The sequence below is a fragment of the Salminus brasiliensis genome, chromosome 14 (genome assembly GCF_030463535.1).
Source record: "Salminus brasiliensis chromosome 14, fSalBra1.hap2, whole genome shotgun sequence".
Classification (NCBI taxonomy): Eukaryota; Metazoa; Chordata; class Actinopteri; order Characiformes; family Bryconidae; genus Salminus; species Salminus brasiliensis.
In genome coordinates, this window is record NC_132891.1 from 31,188,712 (window position 1) to 31,212,011 (window position 23,300).

Sequence of the window (23,300 nt, forward strand, 5' to 3'; positions counted from 1 at the left end):
TGGCAGGCATATGGATGTACGTAAAGTCTTTGTTAAAGCTAGTGGTGTGTGTAAGAGGGTATAGATCAGAAAAAGACAGATTGTTCTTACAATTAATCCACATGCATTTATTTACAGATCAAACAGTATCAACAGTACACACTGTTCAAATTAAATATATGTACAGTTTATTTAATATATAATGTATGCAATCCATTTATTTATTTCAGTATTGATTTATGTAATATAATACTTTGTGAGCATAATGCTATGACAAACTATTAACAAACATGAGACATGATGAGTTATGAAAAGCACACAGGAGCAACCATCATAGCTTTTGGGAAATTCACGTATTGATATCTACTGGTCCATTGGCTTCCACTGGTCCACTGGTTGATACCTAAAAGGAGAATAAATAGAAACAACCACACATTATGTTTATTATGTTTGCAAAAAACAGTTTATGCGACCAGACAACGGCCGATTTTGTCAGGAATTGTAAAGTTCTGTGCTTGGTTATACATTAGGGCTTACGTTTTTTATTTTTTATACTGTTTATCAGTATATGTTGTATTATATAAATGCAATAACATATTAAATGTCTTATAAGGTGCCAAATAACCGTATAAAAAAGGACACGTTTATAAACCCTGACTAGCTTTAAGGTAAACCGTGAGCCAGCCTGCTGACGTCCAGTCCAAATCGTAGGACCCATAATTTACAGTCGCTGTAAATGTACCAAAAATTCCAAGCGAAGTTCCAATTCCAGCCATATCTCCACTGGAAGAACTGCAGGGCACTGCATTTCGCCCTACCGCACAGCGTCTCACTCGGGGAGGCCGCAACACGGCCTCATCGTCCCCCAAAATAATCTTGTGCTGGTTAAAAACCATAATGCCCCTTTGGGGTCATGCGTTGCTAATAAGCGCTTAACTGCATCTGAGAGTATTGTTACAGCTGTCACGTTACAATTATGGATTTTTGTTTTCGCATAGATCCATCGACGCAGATGACAGCAAACGTTAGAGAATTTGAGTCTGGAACATCGAGGTGAGGGATTTGGCGTTTGAATTTCCTGTAGTGAAAAATCCATTACGTGTCAACAGGCCAATATAAACATTCATATGCAGCACTGGAATATGTGCTGAGTATGCATTTAGCAAAACCGGCTGCTGGCAGCTCTTTTTCTTTTTCCCTGCGTCTCATCGTTGACTCTAAAGAAGCCTTATAAATAGTTGTTAGTCCACACATTTAAGGACAAGATAAAGTTTTGCTGTAGCACTTGGTGCAACTCTCTCAATGAGCACTTCTCGTTCAAGTCAGACCAAACGGGCTCTCTATTTATTGCCGCTTCCAAAGCTGAAACACAGCCATGTGATTTGTCTTCAGGGCCACAATAAAACACAGCTCTCTCTCCAAAGCCACATACCAACAGTTCACTGCGAGCGCGCGGCGTGGCATACTCACAGCTCGCGCTGGTAAAAAGGCTAACAGTGGTATAGTCAAAAAGGGGAAGGAGGAGTGGGCAATATTAAATATCCACACAAAGAAAGGCTTTTACTTCAAAGCGTTTGAGAGTGATACCGTCGAACATCAAAGACCCGCAACTTGCAGAGGCACGTCACCTACTTTGATCTTTCATTTTCGGATAGGATGAGGAGCAGGCCTAGGCTCTAGACGCATGAGAGAAGAAATGTGCAATAAAAAAAAGCATAAGAAAATACATACAAACACAGTAAAAAGTGTTTGTATGTATTTTCTTATGCTTCTTTTTTATTGCACATCTGCTGGAATACATTTTTACATCAATTATTTTTATAATATATAAAAGAGTGACTGTCTCAAACAATAGAACGCAGATTTAAATGTATTTTTAAAAAGTTGTACATTCAACTTATTTACGATTATTGGAGAGTATGTTAACCGTCGACACTATTTACAATGTTATGAAATCTACAGTGTAATTATTTTAAATGTGTTTTTACTTTTTATTTGTTATTATTAATTAACAGTATATCACATTATACACATTACATATACATATATAATCATTATGCCATAGTCAGTGTTAATAAATATTATATTTTATTGTATGTTACAATATGGTATGGTATTGTATGTTACAATACCGCAGTATGAAAAATAAATAATCATGAAGGTAATAATCAATAATCATTATAAAAGTCTTTGTAAAATACTATAATGCATACGTTGTAAAACACACTATAATAATAATAATAATAATAATAATAATAATAATAATAATAATGGTTCTTTACAAACGACATATACATAATATATAGCGTAATACATTATACATTACATATATAGTGATAACCATTAAAAATGAGTTATTTGTTTTTAAAACGTAATCTGAACAAATGTTTAAATCATTTATTTCTCATTTCTTTATTTGAAATATGATGTCATAAATAATAATAAAGCTTTTTTCAACTCAAGCTTTGCCTCGTTTAATTCCTCGTGTTCACAGTAAGTGTTGTGAAAAACACTGCATTTTCAAGTTGAATTAACAAACAGATTTACATACCTCACTCTTGTTAAGTGCCTTCCCCCCTGTCAGGAAGGGGCTAAACTCTACTGTTCTGTCAATCTAACGTCGCGCGCACCTCTTTCAGGACCACTGTTTTTGGCCTCACACTTTCCGTCATGTGGACTGCATTAGGGTTTCTCGCTCTCCACATGCGCTTATTTCAAAACATCCGTCTTTCCATTTTTTGATTTTTTTGCAGACCATTCAACCTCTAAAACTTTATTTGCATAAATCAGGTAATATGTACTCACATTTATTTTAGACACCCGATTTGTTTTGGGGTTTAATGTATCAGGGATATTAATGTTAATTAAAATTCTATGATAGGAGTTATGGATTAACAATCACAATCTGCCTGTACACTGTAAACCTGTTAGATCAGGAATAAAGCAGGAGACTGTCTATGAGATAAGCGGCTCCCTGCACAGACCCCCATACGTGAAGACGGTAAATTACTTTAGAGCTGGAAGTCTTCAGTTGGTTTTGTGACTTTTATGGCACCTAGGCGTGTTTGACGCATTCTTTGCTAAGATGTCCCCTTCCCCCTCTTTACTCCTGTCCGTTTAGCAGCGAAAATGATCAATTCAATATAAATAGGCAGAGGAAAGTCACGGACATTTCCCTTTCACAATCAAGAAAAGCCAAAGGAAACGAAAAGCAAACAAGCATTTTAAAGGAGCATATAGTGGCTGTCACGCGTACTGTCAAAACTTTGGATAAAAGAAAAAATCTTCTTAACTTTCAAAATAATTTAATGTAAAACGCTTTTATTCAAAACCACTTCAGAACATTCTTATTAGTTCTTTCATTTTGACCACCTGACATTTAAATGCAAACACACACACACACATTACTATATATATATGGAAAAACATAAAACGCTGGTTACATTATTCATTATCCGTGTGTCTCGTTAAACTTTCATGCGATTTCCAAAACATGACTGGGAATTTGATCTCTTTTAACGTCACAACAACGCACGAGCAGTTTTGTAAGGACTAATCCAGTGATTCAGTGTAAAATAAAGTAAACACATACACTTCTAAGTGCCATGACAAGAAAGACATCCTGCCCCGTGTTGTGAATGCAGTGCACATTAATATTGCAGGTAATTCGATGAGGTAAAATTCTGCTCAATTGAGTGCATAAAACTCTAATATTCCCATAAGAACAGTCATTGAACATGTTTGTTTGCCTCCCTTCCTGAATTATGGTACTCATTGGCGCATTGATTATTGTACATTTAGGTTGAATAGATTGAGAGAAAGAAAGAGAAACAAAGAGAATGAGTGCGAGAGAGAGAGAGTGAGAGAGAGAGAGAGAGAGAGAGAGAGAGAGAGAGAGAGAAAGAGAAAGAGAGAGAGAGAGAGAGAGAGAGAGAGAGAGACTATTTTCCTTAAACATTATCAACCGAAACCAGTGGGATAGGAAGATACAAGCTCCATATTCCCCCTGTACACAGCGCTCTCAATTGGTGGAAAGTGGTCAGGTGACGTTGTCATATTGTCCTTCCTTGAGCCAAGCCTTGGCTATAACACTTGCTTTGTGCCTCTTAACCGGAGACCAGAAATTAATATTATTGAAATCTCGCTTGAACTTCATTTGAAAGCGAGTTTGGAAGGCAGGAAGGAGCTGAACGCGTGGCTGCGTATATGGGCGAGGGACACACACACACACACACACACACACTTACTTAGGCGCGCAGAGAGGAAGCGTAAGAGAGATAGACACAGAGAGACAGACAGAGAGATAGAGAAAGGGGTAATAAGAAAAGAAGGGAGAGTTGATGAAAGGGCGACACGGGGGAAAGAAATGAATTCGTATTTTGCGAACCCGTCGCTCTCGTGCCATTTATCCAGCGGCCAAGAGGTTTTGCCCAACATGCCACTGAACACGACCACCTATGATCCGGTCAGGCATTTCTCGTCTTACGGCTCCACGGTGACCCAGAACCGGATTTACGCGTCCCCTTTCTACTCCCCACAAGAGAACGTCGTCTTCGGGTCAAGCCGGGGACCGTACGAGTACGGATCTAACGTGTTCCTTCAAGACAAGGACGTGCTACCCAGTTGCAGGCAAACGAGCATGGGACTCAATGCGCAGAGCCACGTTGCTCAGGACTACAGCCTGGAACAAGCCCGGAGTGGAACTCAGGATCAGAAAGGGAACATTCAGATCTACCCGTGGATGCAGCGCATGAACTCGCACAGCGGTGAGTTTACACTTACGAGAGGATATACCTCTGGTGGAAACTGGGCTCGCTTTTTACGATATATCCTAGCAACGGAGCGGCTACATTTTATGGCCCCATAAACCACTGCTAAATCGTCAGACTATAAAAGGGCCCTTTTTCAAAAGGGGAATCCCATTTGGCCTTCTTTTAACCTCTCTCTTACTCAAGCGCCAAACATAGTTTCATGATAAACTTATATTCTTATAAACTTATTCATAAATAAAATATATTGCTGTATAGTTTTGTAATCTGGTGATGAAACCACAATAATTGAAGAATATATATATATATATATATATATACATGGAACATCTTGAATTGTAATCTCCTTCAATTATTGTGGTTTCATCACCAGATAAAGTTATAAAATAATGTTGTTGACATTTGGTTCCTAATTTTCTCTCTCGTTTCCCCCGCTGTTATAAACAGGAGTTGGGTACGGGTCAGACAGAAGGAGAGGTCGACAGATTTACTCCCGATACCAGACCCTGGAGCTGGAAAAGGAATTTCACTTCAATCGCTATTTGACCAGACGCAGACGGATTGAGATTGCCAACGCTCTTTGCTTAACAGAGCGCCAGATTAAGATCTGGTTCCAGAATCGGCGCATGAAATGGAAGAAAGAGTCAAATCTAACTTCTACTGTAACCGGCACGGAATCGGTGGCTACTCAGGAGGCTGAGAAACAGAGCATTCAAGAGAAGACAGAAGAAGTCAAAAATAATGACTAATAATCATTTTTAAATGTTCGTCTGTTTGTTTCTTTGTTTGTTTGGATTCTTAAACGCCTGTTAAACTGCAACGTAACTACCTAAACTCTCAGAAATGCAATTGTAACTGCATGGACTGTATATTCTGCTATACTACCTTTTACACCCTTCTTATCCCTACCAGTATCACACAAATATTCACGTGCAACGAGAGAAAGAAAGAGAGAGAGAGTGCGAGAGCGAGAGACTTTCTATTAAGTATTAAAGTATTAAGTACTTCGTATTAAGCCTCTTTTTTCGCAGCGATGGAAAAGTTCAAAATAAAACACAAATAGATTTCATAGATTTGTGTGGTAACCCGTCCTTGTATGATCGTGTTTCTATAGGTTTATAGACAGTTATTCTAAGAAAACGAGTTGTACACTAGTTAGGCCAGTGGGCTATGGGTTTTATTTTGCTATATATTCTCTCACTAATGCAGTTGTGAAAACGCAGTGCCATCAGCATTCCAAATGTGAAGGAAAACGAAAATGTAGTCTATGCACATATTGTCTTGGTTTTTTTGTTGTCGCTCATTTGTACAAAGCCACCAGCATTGGCGGGATGAACCGTACTACCTAAACTCTTGTAAACTTATTTTCTGTGTTCATTTCATATTGTCTAAGCCTATATCCCGTCAGTGCATGGATGTGCAAAAAACGCCGCTGTACTGGCGAAATATGTACTGTTTAGTGAATCTAATGATACAAAGCAAACACACAAAAACTTTTTCCTATAGCCATACCTATAATGTTGTCTTAAAATGAACAAAAGCAGCTATGAAATAAAAAAAACATACATTGGTTCATCAGTATATGTATATTGTTTTTGTCACAACAAATGTGTATTATTTAATAAAATATTTTAAAAGACAGAAATTGTTTTGTTTTTAATATATTACTGGCTTACAAGTTGGTTGTGCGTGACATTTCATCATCCATTAACGAAACCCAATGTACAGTTGATACAAAATAAATGCATATATAATACTGTTTGGAGAATTTTTTTTTTCATTTTATAAAGGGGCTACTCTTTATGTAGTGAACTTTAAAGTAACGTTAAAGTCTTTCTTAACGCGTATTTTAGTCTTGAAGGAACTGCAAATGATTCTAAGCAGTTTTAATGTGACTTCGAGAAACATAAGGCTTCAGAAGTAAGTCTCTGCCTGTCTAACGTTGCTCAGCTGTTGATTTTGTTGCTTTGGTCAAAAAGGAAAAATAGACGAATCTGGTCTGCTTTAACCCCAATATAAAATATAAATTTTAGTTATAAATCATTCCACTGTAGAATCATGGGCAATACCATCAATCAATATCTAACTGAGTGAACAGAAGATTTTTGTATGCCGTCTGTCTACTCTTGCAGAACGATCACAAAACTTAAGAACACATATACAGCTACATTTGACATCTTTCAAAATATACCCTTAATTGAGATGAACATCCACATTAAAAAATCAATACAAAGTAAATGACAGGCTGATGTCATAACAACAGCTTGCCATAGGACTGGCGTGTGGGTATGTATGTATGTATGTGCGTGTGTACTGTGTCAGCTTTGCCCAATATCAGACACCAGATGACGCTCTTGCCTAACTGTCTCGCCCCATTTTACCCAGACCCCTAGATGGTCTCCATTCCACGAATTTATCGGACACGTTCCCCCAATCCATCAATAACCTCCCGGGGTTCAAGCCAATTTATGACTGGCCAACATTTGCACGTGATTCTATTTAAACTTCCCATATTTGGGCATTACACGTTACACCTCGAAAAAAAAACCCACTGCAAAATGCTATCCCCCACCTATAAATCCTGCTCTTATTTAGGACAAACCCCCCTTCAACTTCCTAAAAGAGATCCACCAAGTGCAATAAACAGTGCAAAAACAACAAACAACCTAATATATGCTTTACGTTTATCTCAGATCTGATGTGAGTAAAGTACTGCGTGCTTCTGGTGCTCGAGTCCTCTTCTGGCTTTTGTAGGCTGTTTTGTTTCGGAAGTAGAATGAGCTCGTACGTAGGGAACTCTTTTTGTAAGCCAACGCACGACGCATCCTCCTTACCCATGCACACTTTTGGCAACTATGGGTCTTTCTCAGAGTTCCACCAGTCCAATTATGCCTACGGAGGGCTCGATCTCAGTGGAGCCATTGCTTCTCAAGTGCCCTCCAATTCCCCGAAACAGGAGACGATGCACGCACACGACCGCGCCAGGATCAACGCACCACCAGCAACAACACCACCACATCGACAGTCCTGCGCAGCGGTGGGCTCTCCGAGCCGTACACGCGGGTACAACCTGCTCGGTCACGGACTGTTGAGCCAGAAAGCTGAGGAGGTTATGGAAGTTACGGACAAGCCCGGCGGCAAGAGCCAGGCTGGAGATATGAAGCTGGATAGCCCTCCAACGATCAAACAGCAAACTAATTCGACCGAGCACCAGAACCAGTCGCAACCGCAGATCTATCCGTGGATGACCAAGCTACACATTAGCCACGGTAAAGTGACATTTAATGTTATCGTAATTGTTGTTGTCGTTTTTTAGAGGAGAGCAAAACCTGTGCACCTCTCATTCTCGTCACCACCTTGCTTTCCGTGTATTTGTCCCTCCATACTTTTTACCATTTTGAGTTTTATAGGCCAAAAGCAGGAAATAATAAAACTTACGGTCGTAAATTTAATGACAAAGGCATCCATTGCTCGTAAACCTGTCCTGTTACGGTGAAGAGGTGATCTGCAGCCAAATTTACTGTGTCATAATTGTATAAAAGAAACAAAAACTGAGAAAGGGACAAACTTAGATTATAATATTAGAGATTTTAGAGATTTTTTTTTTCATTTCAGGTTTACATCTGAATTAAAATCTGAGGGAAAACACTAAAAATGGGACCGAGGTCCACGTCCTTTATTGGTGTTTTCAAAGTGCCATTTCGTTGGCTGAATAAGAATTAGTTGCTCTAATAGTTGTGTCCAAAAATGCTTAAAACTGCAACAGTAGCAGTAATATGTGGGAAATATATATTTCGGCATACACTTTTTTAACCCAGTTGCATTTCTTCACCCAAGTTCCACCACAGTCACATCATGATCACATGAGTGCAACGAAAGCTTCAAACTACATAAAGAGCCCCATCAGCTCCATACGTTTTTATTTGAAGACGTTTTTTATTTGCTATTAGTTTCGTATTTCTTGTGGATCATGTGATAGGCAGATTCACCATGGTATTGGTGCAAATGTGCATGTGGGAGAACATCGCTTGATCCATTTTTCGTGGGTATAACCAATATCTTTCTGATGCCCACCCCAGAATCTGACGGTAAAAGGTCACGAACCAGTTACACCCGCTTCCAGACTCTGGAGTTGGAGAAAGAGTTCCACTTCAACCGGTACCTCACACGGCGCAGGCGAATCGAGATCGCCAATAACCTCTGCTTAAACGAGAGGCAAATTAAAATCTGGTTCCAGAATCGTCGCATGAAGTGGAAGAAGGACTCAAAGCTGAAAGTCAAAGGTTCATTATAAGGGCATGGAAACGCGCACACAGGAAGGGAATCCAGTTTAAGTTTATAACAATACATTAAATGTCGCAGATTTTAAATGTCTCAGCTCTTTTGCGCCGTTCAAAACAGGCTTTACATGTATTTGTAAAAAATTATGTAATATGAATTGTCTTACTACACTGAGACGGAGGAAAAGGAGGGGCTTATTTGGGGGCACGCCCATGAAGAATCTCCTCTTATTTATTTTACAATACACTCTTTAAAATAAAGCTGCTTCAGATGATTTTTTTCAATGTGATACTATAGAAGAGCCAAAGAAAAAACACTTATGGTTCCATAAAGAAGCATTTTAGAGAAGAGCTGTGCGAGTGTGACGAAACATTCCACCAAAAATTGGTACACAACCTTATTCATTAAGTGAAGGGTAATCAAGTTTCCCAAGTGTCACTTCCATGGTTTTTCTATGTCATCACTTAAAGAAACCTTTGAAGCAAATTTATTTTTATAAGTGTAGTTTTTTTCAAGTTTGGTTGTAAAAGTGTCATTTTAATAGTTTATTGTTTATGGATATAAAAAAACACTCTTTTGTTTAAAATAAATGTGTAAATATGTGGGCTTTGGCAATTAATTGGTTTGCGAGTTCTGTATTTTACTTTTGTTTATTTGATGGAATGTGTCTGCCTATTGTATTGTCTAACAATGTAAACGCATTACCAATAATATGAGCACAGCAATGATGAACTGCACGCGAGCATATGTTGTCATATTATTGACAGTACATTATATATTCCATCCACTGTCAAACTAAGTACATGTGTTTTATTTACTTGTGGTCACACAAGTGTTTTTTGTGTCCAAACTGGAAATGTTGAATGATTGGCCTGATTTTTCAGACAACCAGAAAAGAAAGCTATTGGGGTCCATTAATAACAACAGCGGCAGGTTCAGTAACGTTACTCCAATGTTGATATAAATTTTATCTTGCGTTGCCTTTAATAAGTTATTCACAAGTGTGAAATCATGTCAGTCTATTAATTTTTAAAAAATCATTTGCTAGGAGCTAAACTGATAATACATGCTAATCTTGGTTTACATTCTGTGTATATAAAAGAAACAATGTGAAAAGACCTCACAATTTCAATAAACCTACGACCTGATGGTCTTTCAATCATTATTGTGAGTGTGTTATAGTATTTAATGTGACAAATTGTTTTTTAGAGAACCTTCAACTGAAAGGTTCTATTCTGAAGAACCTTTTTGAAACATTTATTCTTAAGGGTGTATTTAGTGTGTGTGTTAATACAAGTCTGGATCCCTCATTATCCTGCGCAGAACAAAGTGTATAGGCCTAGTTTTGCTATTGCTCGTCTTATCCTCAGCCTACACGTGATTATGTTGTGTAGGCCTCGATGACTATTATTTAAACGCTCGTCAACATATTTCGTTGCAGTTAAATAATCGAGCTAATGTACTGTAGGGGCAAACTGTTCGTCAATCGAGACACGATGGGGCTTTCCCTTGGTCATATCCCTTGGGCCAATTATTTACAGTAGCACTCCTTCAGACAGAGGCGCATAAAACTTTATGACCCCAATAAAGTTTTACTGCGTTTCCTCACACCTCTTAAACACTGACAACTGTTTCCTTTTCTACGGAGCAGCGGATGTTTACACGCACATTTCAAAGAGCCGCGTGGTTTCGGGTGGACGAAAAGTAGACCTCGCACGCAGATTTAAACATGTTCTGGACAACGTTGACTCTATTGCGCAAGGCAACGCAAATAAATAAAGCAAACGGTTGAAACTGTTTTTTTGGATTCACTTTGAGTTCTACCCAGTAATATTTCCATTTGATTATGAGTTATGTCTTTTAAGGAAAATCTGTCATTAAGATTAACAGATGCATTACACGTGCCTTGTCTGTGAGCCAAGGTTGAGACAATAGCAGTGAAGACTTCATTGTATTAAAAAAGTACATGTGTCATTTTTAAATCCATGTTTACTTAACGTGTATTTTGACTGAAAAAAGATATTTAACGGGTCTGTCTGCTCTTTCGCTATCCCTGGCCATGTTTCTGTACTCTATGACTTGAAATGAAAATAAAATAAATTGGACTCTCTACGCAACAATACGTGAAAATAGAAAATGTAACACATATATGTTCTTGTTGCTGTTACTCACCTACAACGTAGTTTTCACCGGATTTCCTTTGCCACATTGCCACCGCACCCCTCGTTGAGTCCCCCATTTCATACACTTTCTGCTGAACTGTTGGCTACTAAGTTGCTTTTTAAAGTAAGCCCTCTTTTTAGCTTTCTTGCCACGTATTTTGAAGTTTTGATGGTTATTTATGCCAATTGCTTTAAGCTGGACCTGCGAGTGGTTCAGGGAGAGCACGTGGGGTCATTAGAGTGGGGTTTATGGCCTGGAAGACCTGACAAACCCTCAATATATTTACATCATATATAATCTTAACTGTCCGGAATCGCAGCTGTTGGCTTGCCTTATCTCAGAGAGAGCAGCTTTAAGGCGGTTTAGTGTGCCTCAATCTCGCGCCAGGCTCCGAAGTCCGGTAAAGTTGGACTCGCGCAAATGGATCCCAAGCGTCTGCAGTAAGTTAATAAGCTCGTTTCTCCCGTTTTAAATTAAATATGTACTTTCCTTCGCAACACTCTCGGGAATTAATCAGCGCTGTAATCTAATAACTCTTTGAGAAATTGTCTCGAAGAGCGCCTAATGCGTTCTTCTTCTGTTCTTCTGTTCGAATATGTGCTCTGCTTAAATTGCTCTGGTGTTCATGCCAGGGCTGGAAAGTTAAGAGTTAGAGGAATTATATCTTATTTTACTGTTATGGTTATTGCTGGTGTTGAATGATATTTCATAGATTGCTTCTGATCATCTGTAATCTCCTCAAAAAGACACTGGGTCCATATCCCAAAAAGATTGGTTGTATGTAGGCTCTGTGTATATAAAAGTAGAGTGTGTATTTAGCATTTTCTTATTGTAAAATGATTAGGCTAAGTCAAATCCCCTAAATGTTACAGAGAAGCTGGTGAAGCAGAAAGCAGTCTAAGTGATTGTGTATTGGGTTGCACATAAAAGCCCGGAGTGCAGCACATAGATCTTTAGATGAGACATTATAGGGGGTCATGTGCAGGGCAAAGCTGCAATGCTGTGCAGCGGGGTCATGTACAGGGCAGTGTGGACAACAATGAATGCACAGCAACATGCTTAAACAAACAAAAGCCAAAGTCTATCATTCTCAACTAACCAAAACATTTCCTTGTGTATTTCATAACCATGCATGTGTTTGGTGTTTAAAAACAACTTTCACATTCCACAGGCTGGTTCTTATGAAGCCAAAAAAAATTGTCCATTGTTATTTGTTGATTTTAGTTGAGATGTTCTGCAGCTTCTTATTTGACAGACGAGACCCTTCTTGACCATTATAATCAGGGTATGAAAAGTTTAAGCCATAGCTTTCTTTATGATGTTATATTTGGACTAAAAAGTCTTGGGGCCTTCTCTCCAATCTGACAGTTCTCTTTAAGCCTAGTTTGCTGTAACTTGCCAAACACCATGTTCTGGCGCTTCCTTTGCACATCATTAGATTTACATTTTACTGTTTTCTGTGATTTATTAACAAAAAACTGTTTTACAATAGTACAATTTTGAAAATGAACTAATCAGCCTGTCTCTTGCCTCAGTCTCATGTGGTGGTAAATGTAATACAACTGTCATGCATTTGCTTCCAGGTGACTAAAAGATCCATTGATTAAACCATGTTTTACACAGTTGATACATTCAGATCCAATCTTAGTATATTTCAAAAACCTTGGTAACAATATTTAAGATAAAAATGTATGAGATCTACACATTCAAATGTCTCTGACCTTTCGGTACAGTCCGACCTGCACTCATGCATAAGGAATTCATTCACACTGAGGCTGTGCTTGGCTGTGTTTCAAAAATCCTGATTTTGCAGTGTCCCAGTGTTTCTTTGCTCTTAAATGGTTTGTCTACTGTAAAATGTGTAGTGAAGATGTAAACCAGGGCTGGGGAAACACAAAATATTTAGAGAACTATTGAAGGCATGATAAAGCTGTAATGAAAGGGTTGTCTCATCTACCAAGACTGGTACTAGAAAACACTACAAATAGCAGTGAAAAAAGGATTTCTTGGGGTGGTGCTGTATAGATACTATACCAATTTATTGTATAGTCTTATTTTCTTCAAATATATTGATGTGAAACTTAATGTTACATTTACATGCCATAAAGGATAGGGTAAAAATAACCAGACTTTTTAATGTCTGTGATTCATTTGAATAAAAAAATCTTATATCTATATATAAGTCTTAGAAAAGTCTGAGTATATCTAAAATTCCATTTAAAGGTGTCAAAAACTATTTCTACAGTAACTTGTATATTTAAAAATAATGTCAATTTACTAGTACTAGTGTAAGTAGTGCTTTGTAATCTTGAGTTATGGTGGTCAAAACATTTTCAGTGTAATACACACAATATTGTGATTACTGAAATGCAGTTTGACCATTCCTGTTTACTGTGATATTCTTCTGTCCAGTCACGTGGTTTCTATGCTACTGAGACCTAAGAGAATGCATCACTGATTCTGTCTATTCTTTTGGTTGTAAATACCGTTGAGTTGTAAATACCATGGCCAGTCAAAGGGCTTTCCTTCAGGGCATTGCAATTGAGACATCTCTGTAGTTTTTCAGACGCAGAACTAGAGCAGGAATGCTAGCTTGAAGCTGACATTAAATGGCAAGAAAGTCACTTTTCATACAGCTTTTTAGAGATCACCTAAGTATGTGTTGTTTGTTCAGTGAAAGATGCTAGCTATGTAGATTGATTGAAGACATTGTAGTTCAAACACATCAAAAGGTTTAATGTTAGTATCTTTAAAAATAACTACTTAAATAGTAACTAAATGGTTACTTTGTATCTCTGTGTGAAGATTTCCTGATGAATGGACCAATAGAAATGGTCCTAAATTACTTATTATTTAATTATGAAACTCTTTTTCTTGTTTTCTTTCAAATAGTTACAATTTTGGAGATATTGAATGTCTATTTGCTACTACAGTGATGATATAATACACTTGGTATATATAGGAGTCAAGACAACCACAATCACCATTTTTGTGTTGGACACAGATGGAATGTAGTCTCTGCCTGTGAACATACACACACATTGTTAACCCAACAACCTGACATTGAATGAAATGATGTGTTTTTGTGTTATGTCACATAAAAACGCTGCATCTCCAAGTTCACTGTTTCAATTTTGACCTAATGTGAATCTGCCCTTATGTTAAAATGAAATTAATCATTTTATATTGACTTCCATTGAAGGTTAAGACATGGTTTTCCTTCTCTTGTAAAGCTGCAGTTTGGGAGATTTGAGGTTTTTGCAAACAGCAACACTTATATATTATATGAGTAGCAGCGTGTGTGTATATATTGTTTTGCAACTTTGAGCATACATTTCTATCTGCATAAATTAGGCCTAATTCTTTATATCATGTCATCCAAATTTCAAATGAAATACCATAGCTTTTTAAACATGTATCTGGGAAAAGTCAGAAGAAGTTGTTTATTTACTCCAGTTGCAAATATTGAAGATTGTCAGTTCATGTGCACCATTCATTCACAAAATACTGGCAATCAATTATCTCACATGTATCAGACATGTCAGACATGAGCAAGGACCATGCATACTTTTTTATTATGGAAGATTCACCCCTTGGCATTTAACTATATTAACTATTACATTCTTAGTTCAGAATCAGAATCAGAATCTCTTTATTTCACCAAGTATGTTGCACATACAAGGAATTTGTCTTGGTGAGAGCACATATGACAAGTAACAAAAAACACAGAACACAGTCTTAAACTAAAGGAAAAATGACACTAAACAATAAATAGGGTAGGGGATAAATAAAAAAAGTAAAAAGTACTAAAGGTAATAAAGAGCTGATATTTACAGAAAGTAAAGAGCTGATATTTACAGAAAAGGAACATCTGTACAGTGTGCAAATAGACATAGTGCAAATAGGCAGAGTGCAAGATAGCTGTTCAGTACGGTTTGGTACAGTTCAGTTGTATGTTTTGAGGTTTACAGTGGGAGGTGTCCACTGTGGTTGAGGAGCGCTACAGCTCTGGGGAAGAAGCTGTTAGCATGACGTGTTGTGCTGGTTTTGATGGACCACAGTCTTCTACCAGACGGGAGAGTCTGGAAGAGGAGGTGTCCAGGATGTGTGTGTAGTTATTTTATGGCTTCACTTAACACTATGGCACCTTCTTTATCAGAGTGTTTGGAGGATCTATAAATGCTATAAATGTTCTTCATACCCATACTGTGTAAATCTCAATTATAGAAATGGCTTTTTTTCGCAACCAATGCAACGTTCCTGTGGGATACAAAAAGGGCTTTTCTAAAAGAACCAGTTTTGGCCAAAATTTAGAAGAGACATTGCCTTATGTCAGCTGATGGTCATTAGCCCTGAAGGAAACATACAGGTCAGAATGGGTATGAAAATGATGAAATAAAACATGCTGAAGGTCACTTTGTTATGCTTTCAGTTGTGATGTAGCAGGTTGCAGGTCTGAACCTGTGTTTCACTATTATTACAGTAGCAGATGTTTTCCTGTGTCTCAGAAACACCTTGTTTGTTTACAAACTTGTCCAAATGTGATGTCTAATAGAGCTGGCATGGAGGCCTGTTTCATAAGTACAACAGGAAGTTTGTTCTGGCTGCTGCTAATCCACAGATTGTGTTGACTACATGATCGGGGATGTTTCTAAGTTGAAAGAGTTGCCTCTTTATACATAAGGCCTCAGGCTCTTCTATAGTTTCCTCTTAATGGAAATATCTACTGTAACCTTAAATTTCATGTATGCTGAACTAGGAATAGTAAGCCAAAAAGAGAAAATTAACTGTTAAGGATGTTAAGCCAAGAAAGCAGCAAACAGACCATAAGCAGACTTAGGTTTTGTGATTTTTTTGTGAAGTTTATAGCATCTATTACAGATAACTACACAAATTAACCTTGCAGTTTTTAAATTACCTTTGGCAAAAGAAAATATATCATAGTAATTTATTTAGAAATCAGGTACTGAAGGTCTGAAAAAGTTAGTGTTTTAATATTCTTTGAAATGCACTTATAGTAAGATTGTCTGTGTAATGTTTTGGGTTTAATGTGCCCCTCAATGTTTCTGTTTGAGCTATAGAAAGGGGCTATAGAAAATAACACATAAATATATACAAAAGATATAAATTAATACATAAGGTATAATATATAAGGTTCAATTTTTAAATACATGTGCATTGTTTAGAATAACAAAGCAGAAAAGAATCCTAGAAAACATTAATCGCCAATAGGGGGTGCTCTTTAATATCCGTCTGTTTGCTCTCTTGCATTTAGGGTCAACTTAGCTGTCCTCCTTTACTGATTTTGAGGAGAAATAACCCCTTTGTTGCAGAACCCCTCCACCGCACCCAAAGGAGTGAAAATGGTAGATTTACTTCCCAGAACTGCCCACATTCTGTTCATGTTTATGTTCCTGTTTGGACAGGAACAAGCAGGTCCCAACAAGTCACTGGTAAATTACATAGCGTGGTAATGTTTAGGAAATTCAGCGATAACAAACCTCTTTCATTTAATGCATGACAGAGTTACAGACTGGTATTTGGCCTACTGTAGCAGCTTAGGTCTTTGCAACACATCCAGATTAGAAGTGTTTGGGATTCCTGGGAAAAAAACAATATATAAAAGAATATTTGATTTTTTAAAACATAAAAGTTCATCATCTCAACATTTTTAAAAACTTAATTTAGTGACTAAGAAGGTATTATTTAAAATCATTAAAAAAACATATTACATTTAATTAGCAATCAAATGGTTTTAAAAATCTTCCTTTCTGCTTTTCATTTCAGAGAAATATGGTGGCTGATTATAAAGTATACAGGTCAATAAGTCTGGATCTGACATTATTCAATAGTTTTTCTTAACGAAATAAGCGATTTTTGGCTTGGAGTTAGGTCTTCCATTACTGCCAGAAATAAACAAATCCATCAAGGAAATCATTCTGAAAATAACCTGTGCTAAATGCATAACATTGTCCTAGTTAAGAGAATCATGCCTTAGGACAGTTCACTTAAGTCACCCTCAGAAACAAAGATGAGAGAGGGAGAGGGAGAGAGAGAGAAAAGGAGAGAGAGCTCTTCCTTTGTTTTAGCTTATATGGTGTAATTAAAATTCTATTGAATTCTTCATAATGTTATAACTGAGGTAGGTAATTCACTTCTGATGTCATTGTTGTAATGTATTAAGACGTTATTATATATATTTTATGTTTTTACTTCTTTGTTTTTCGATATATCACTAGCATTTAGGCGCACTATCAATATATTACTGGTTCCCCTTTTAATTGTTTTTGTTTTTCTTTCTTTCTCTTTTACTGTCTCCTCTATTCATCTATGATAGAAAAGAAAAAGATGAAAGTATGCAAAGAAGACACAAGGTTTTGCTCTACCGGTAAGTCTTGGTTTCAATCCTCTCCTGACACGTCCAAATCTACCTGTCCCTTGTTTCGCTACGAAGCAAACACAGAGGGCAGTGTTCCCTGAGAACAGCAAGAAAGGCCAGAAAAAAGACCCTCGTCGTTTGTTAATAATTGCTAAAAACCTACGTATTATAAGGACTGAAATGGTTCCAACCACTGTTTTAAAAAGTCTATGATCTATTGATCTTACTAATCTTACACCAAGCAAGCCAATCACATTTACCTCTAGTCCATTTATATTTGAGTGATATAAATCATTTAAAGCGTTATTTTATTATTCACAGTGCAATAAAACGTGTTTTACGTGTTCGCTTTTTAACAATAGTCTCTCGAACAAATATGTGGAAATAAAGATGCTGAAATGCTGAAAACAAAACCAGAGACTGAGTGCATTAAACCACCAAAACCACCGCATATTGATTTAAAATCGATGGCTAAAATCAATGGCTAAATTACAATAATAATAATAATAATAATAATAATAAGTCGGGAGCCTGTGAATCATTTGTTTTTAATTGCATTGTGTACTAACAGGTACAACTAGTAGGTACAACTACTTTTATTCACAAACAAAAATACCGATTGGAAATATGCATATAACTTATTTGAGAAGTTCCACTGTTCCTTTAACCTTAAACCTAGAATGTAGAATTCTTATATGAGTAACATACATTCATAAAACATACATGAGTAATTTACAGAGATTCCTTTGGCACTTCCTCTTGCCAGCAACATTAGAGAATTTGATAATATTACTATATACTCGTATACCTTGTCGAATCATTTTAAAAACATCAAAATAATCGTCATTCTGAAAATAACTAGCACATTTTGATAATGGACACGTTTAAAAAATGAACCTCTTTTCCAGTGTAAAACAAAATGTGGATAATAGCGCATAGAATTGAATCAGGTCAGTTTGGATACTAACACAATGCATTAAGTAAAGAAAATGCATTGAGAAACAATTAGCTAATATGTATGGGAATAAGAACCCGTGTTAATATATTTTTGTGTATGTTATTATTTACTTTAGGTATAGGTTTTAAGAATTAATTCTTAAATTAATGCATTAGAAAAATAGTGGCTAAAATAACAGTGGGTGTTGTATTGGTAGTGCATTAGTTGTTTTGGTGATTATAGATCTACATAAATATACATATGCAAATAAAAGGTCATGTTTCAGGCCCAGACTAAGAAAAAGAACTGTTACAACTGCTTAATACAGACTGAGGTACTTATTTCTAGTTTACTGGTTGTTTTGGTAATGCCACATGCTCTTAAATGCCACGTGCTCATATTTCAGGTAGAAACTGAAACATATCATATACAAATATCTTCATAGCTACAGATATAAGATGTTCTTTTATCATGTTCTTTTATCATAATCTCTCTCTCTCTCTCTCTCTCTCTCTCTCTCTCTCTATATATATATATATATATATATATATATATATATATATATATATATATTGTTTTTTACGTGTGTGTCAGGATTCAGTTCCGAGATTCTCTTGAAAAGCACATATAATCATTCAGCATAGACGGAAGAGATTTAACACAACAGCCAAATAGTCTCTCAAAACTGAAAATGAAAAGCACATCTATACGCTTGTCTGTCTGTTTGTCTATCTATCCATCTAGCTTTCATCTTCCTATCTATCATTGTGTGTGTGTTGGCAAAAAAAAAATCATACTAACATACAAATGAAATATCAAGCAAGTTTGCCCGCAGGGCTCGTTTCCCCCACAACTCTCTACATTATAACTAGTTATTGAGCTTGGTGCTGGATCTGAGGCCATTTGTGTGCAGAAGAAATTCATCGCTGTTCGCTCATCAATAACAGCTTGGCAGTGAACTATTGGAACGAGTCAAACGCGAGAGGTGAATTGCGGGTCAGGCTGTCTAACTAATATTAAAATGCGTCCCCAACACAGGAGCTGGGTCGAGTGGGTGGATGAGGGAGTTTTCAGGGGGGGGGGGGTGTGGCGGCGGACTGAGTGAGGGAAACAAATCTCAATCACTGTGGGTTCAAGTGGTAGTCTACCATTAAATGGAGGAAAGAAATGAAGCAAGTGTGTAGTTCCTTATAGGTTCGTTTGTTGTATGCTTACAGTTCTGATATAGCTTTTGAATCAAGAAACTATACAAGACAAGATAAAGCGTATAAATGGACTTCGGTAGTTTACAGATTAAATTATGCCGCAAAAGGACGTGCAGGCATTCGCTGAAAAAGTGGCCAATTTTCGGTGATCCATAAAGGACATATCCATAAGGCAAGAATGGCCTCTAAACTTGTTTATGTGTAAACTGGAGAAAGAAGTAAGACGTGGAGGTCCAGGTTAGGAAGCGGTCATATGGTAATAACGCGCACAATAAAACCCCAGGGAACAACAGAAACTTATTTTTCATCTGCGCTGTCACGCGTCCGCTTTGTGCACGCCATGTTTGGGACTGAATATTCATGTGGGGTGCACCTAGGAATTTACACTTTGATAGAAAATGACGCTGGAAAATCTCTCTCTCTCCCTCTCTCTCGTTTTATTGCATACCATCCAGTCTGTAAGTGTGTTGATCCATACAAAACAGTAAAATTGTACCGACTGAGTATCTGATACCGCGTACGATATTACGATACTGCATACGATGTTTGATTTTCCTATATTCTGTTCGTAGTAAAAGCGAATTCAACCGTATTTTGCCAAATGTGAACGCGATTAAATTATTGAGATGTGATATTCAGTTTGGTTTGATATGAACTGTGTTACCATAAACAAACGTATTAAGATTTCTAAATGGTTGTGATAGCTTTCTGAACCTCTATGTGGACTATATTAACATACATATCACAGTTCACCTTGCATGTACATCTCTTCCATTAATACATGTAAACATTATTAACATCGTTTTATGCTTTATCTCAAAACTAAATTCCTGTCTCAAATATCAGCTGTCTATGGTTTTCTGGTTCCTGACAGCACCATTGTTAACATCTCTGATTCAATAACTTTCACTTTCCACACTAAACCAATATTCATGGCTTTATTTATAAATTAATGATTTAGTTATACAGAACTTGAAACACTTGTTGCAATTACTTTTTTTAAGACTTTACGAGTGACACTTAATGGTTTAACTTTGACAACTTGTGTTCCGGCATAAAACTTTGTTTTGTAATGCACTCTAAAAATGTTTCCGTCAATTTCCAGTGTATTTTCAAATCCTTCATCTGTACGTAACTGAAAAATAGGCTGCCTTTCAAATGAGACTGATATGAATAGGGAATGATTTAACAAATGCAGTATTTTCCCTCCCCTTTAACGAGTGCAAATTAAACATTTATGGCAAAGCAAATATTGCTTTGTTCTTCAACATATATAGTCCATCAAAAGCGAGAAACATGTCAAGGGCACTCCATCTCTGGAGAAAAATGACGCTTACTGAAGCAGGCCAAACGACTTTTGGTTGGTCTAAGTATCCGTAACTGGCGTCCCTGTGTTTAGATGGTACCTCATAACCCAAGACGCTATGTAGTTGTCTATATGTACCCTGTAGAACCGAATTTGTGTCCATACATAGAAATCACAAATACGTCTCTACAGGAATACATGGGCGACTTGAAAGCCACGAAACAAAGTTGGTTTATCTCTCTGTCTCTCTCTCTCTCTCTCTCTCTCTCTCTCTCTCTCTCCCACACACACACACACACACACACACACACACACACACACACAATAATACACATTCAAAACGGCACAGGGGTGATTTATACTTAATGGGCGCTCACTAAAGTGATATGTTCACATTCAGTCTGGTAACGGATATGGATGAGTGAGTGAAGAAGCTTAAGGGTCATGTGACTGTGAAAGTAAACGTACAGTGTGAACACGCTGGCTGTGTTTCCTCTTCGTAAAGACGGATTTACAGCTTTTATGGGCCAATAAAATATCGAAACCTCCTCACCAAAGCCATACGGATCTCGGCTGTGGTCAATCCATAAACGGCAACACTAAAACACAATTCCTAGGCCTACAACAATAATGAAATACGACCAAAGAATTCCAGGAGTCAAAGCTGCTGAATAGAAATGCTTACAGACTCCAGTGTACAGTAATAATAATAATAATAATAATAATAATAAAATTATTATTATTATTATTATTATTATGATTATTATATCTGTTTCTGAATAGTCTATGGGATAAAAACAGACTTAAATACCAGATGATAACAACAGTAGCACTACTGTTTCTACTACTTCTACTACTACTACCACTACTACTTCTAGCGGGTAGTAGTAATAATAATAATACTAATACTAATAGTTTATTAGTATTTTTATTGCATGCTTACTTTTAAAGCTGAAACCTGAAGAAGGGTAACCACATTTGAGTAAGTCTAAGAGATATTATCGCAGTTATCGTCTGAAATGAACCTCATTTGCATGTTTTGCATTACTGACTATATTAACCCATTGTCATGTTTGGTAGCTGTCTGTCTTTCAGACTATGAATCGTTCTATCAAGCAAACGGCAAAAGGTAGTGGTGGTCCACGTGTGGCAAAAGAGGGTGGGCCTCGCTCTCTCCCTTTCTCTCTTTGTGTGTGTGTTTGTGTTTGGGCATATGTGTGCGTGTGTGTGTGTATGAGAGAGAGAGAGAGAAAGAGAGAGAGAGATTCCCTACACAATGGCGGCAAATAGAAGGTATGTCTGCGTGAGCGAGATGCCTCGGTTCCTTATCCGGGGACTGCTTCGCCCACTGCCATTGGGCCACCGCGTCACGTGGTAAAAGTAACTTTACAGGGTCGCTCGCTAGTAGGAGGGCTTTATGGAGCAGAAAAACGACAAAGCTAGAAAAATTATTTTCCACTCCAGAAATTAATGATCATGAGCTCGTATTTGATGGACTCTAACTACATCGATCCGAAATTTCCTCCTTGTGAGGAATATTCGCAAAACAATTACATCCCCGAGCACAGTCCCGAGTATTACGGCCGCGCCAGGGACGCGGGCTACCAGCATCACCACCAGGAGTTGTACCCTCCACCGCGGGCAAGCTACCAGGAACGCCAGTACAACTGTGCAAGCATCCCAGAGCCCGACACGCAGCGGGGACATGGACTACCTCACTCGGGCCACCTGCTCGGCAAAGGGCAGCCCGCCTCGTGCGAGCCCCCACAGTTGCCCCTCTCTCCGGCCACCCCGCCGGCCGCCTCCTCCGCCTGCAACCAAGCCACCCCGGAGCACCCCAACAGCGCGGCTTCGGCCAAGCAGCCTGTGGTCTACCCGTGGATGAAGAAGATTCACGTCAGCACCGGTATGTGAACTCGTATATACACGCACCATAAAGCTCTCTCTTTCTCCCTAACTCTCTCTCTCTGCCTTTCTCTCTCTCTTTCTCTCTATCTATCTCTCCGTCTGCCTCTCCGCTCCCTTTCCCCCATCATCTCCCTGGCCAGCCCCTGCTACCATAGGATAGCAGCCTTTGAAATGGCACAATTGAGGCGGATTTACGACTCGGCATTGGTAATTACACCCACCATAAATTTTATAGCCGAGGTATACTCTGGGCAGCCGTATCACCATGTGGCTCCTCGTGTTATGTATGTGTGTGAGAGGGAAAGAGAGGAGAGAGAGAAACAGGGAGGGAGACTTTGGACCAGAAAAAGAAGAAGAAGAAAGACAGAAAACT

At 37.8% G+C, this 23,300-nt stretch overlaps 3 protein-coding genes across 6 annotated transcripts in view; all 3 read left to right on the forward strand.

The window, feature by feature from the left end:
• The window catches only part of hoxc4a (homeobox C4a), a 45,632-nt gene that overhangs the window by 1,274 nt on the left and 21,058 nt on the right, over positions 1–23,300 (forward strand). Inside the window, exon 2 of one of the 4 annotated variants that reach the window (XM_072696865.1) lies at positions 17,530–17,580. The exons of 1 other annotated variant lie outside the window; for it this stretch is intronic. Coding sequence is in view for 1 of the 3 variants with exons in the window: in XM_072696864.1 (XP_072552965.1) it covers positions 22,490–22,925 (436 nt within the window). In the remaining 2 variants the exon portion in view is untranslated. Of the gene's footprint in view, positions 1–17,529; positions 17,581–21,817; positions 22,926–23,300 lie in introns of those variants that run through there. 2 more of the 4 variants (XM_072696864.1, XM_072696867.1) reach the window with 2 other exon arrangements.
• hoxc6a (homeobox C6a) lies at positions 2,799–6,318 on the forward strand. The gene is made up of 2 exons (XM_072696616.1): positions 2,799–4,745; positions 5,196–6,318. The coding sequence occupies exons 1-2, from the start codon at positions 4,346–4,348 to the stop codon at positions 5,495–5,497; spliced, it is 702 nt and encodes a 233-aa protein (XP_072552717.1). The 5' UTR covers positions 2,799–4,345; the 3' UTR covers positions 5,498–6,318.
• hoxc5a (homeobox C5a) lies at positions 7,422–9,065 on the forward strand. Its single transcript, XM_072696971.1, is given in 3 exon segments — positions 7,422–7,478; positions 7,480–8,017; positions 8,828–9,065. Coding segments are annotated over 3 exon segments (810 nt in total). The 3' UTR covers positions 9,043–9,065.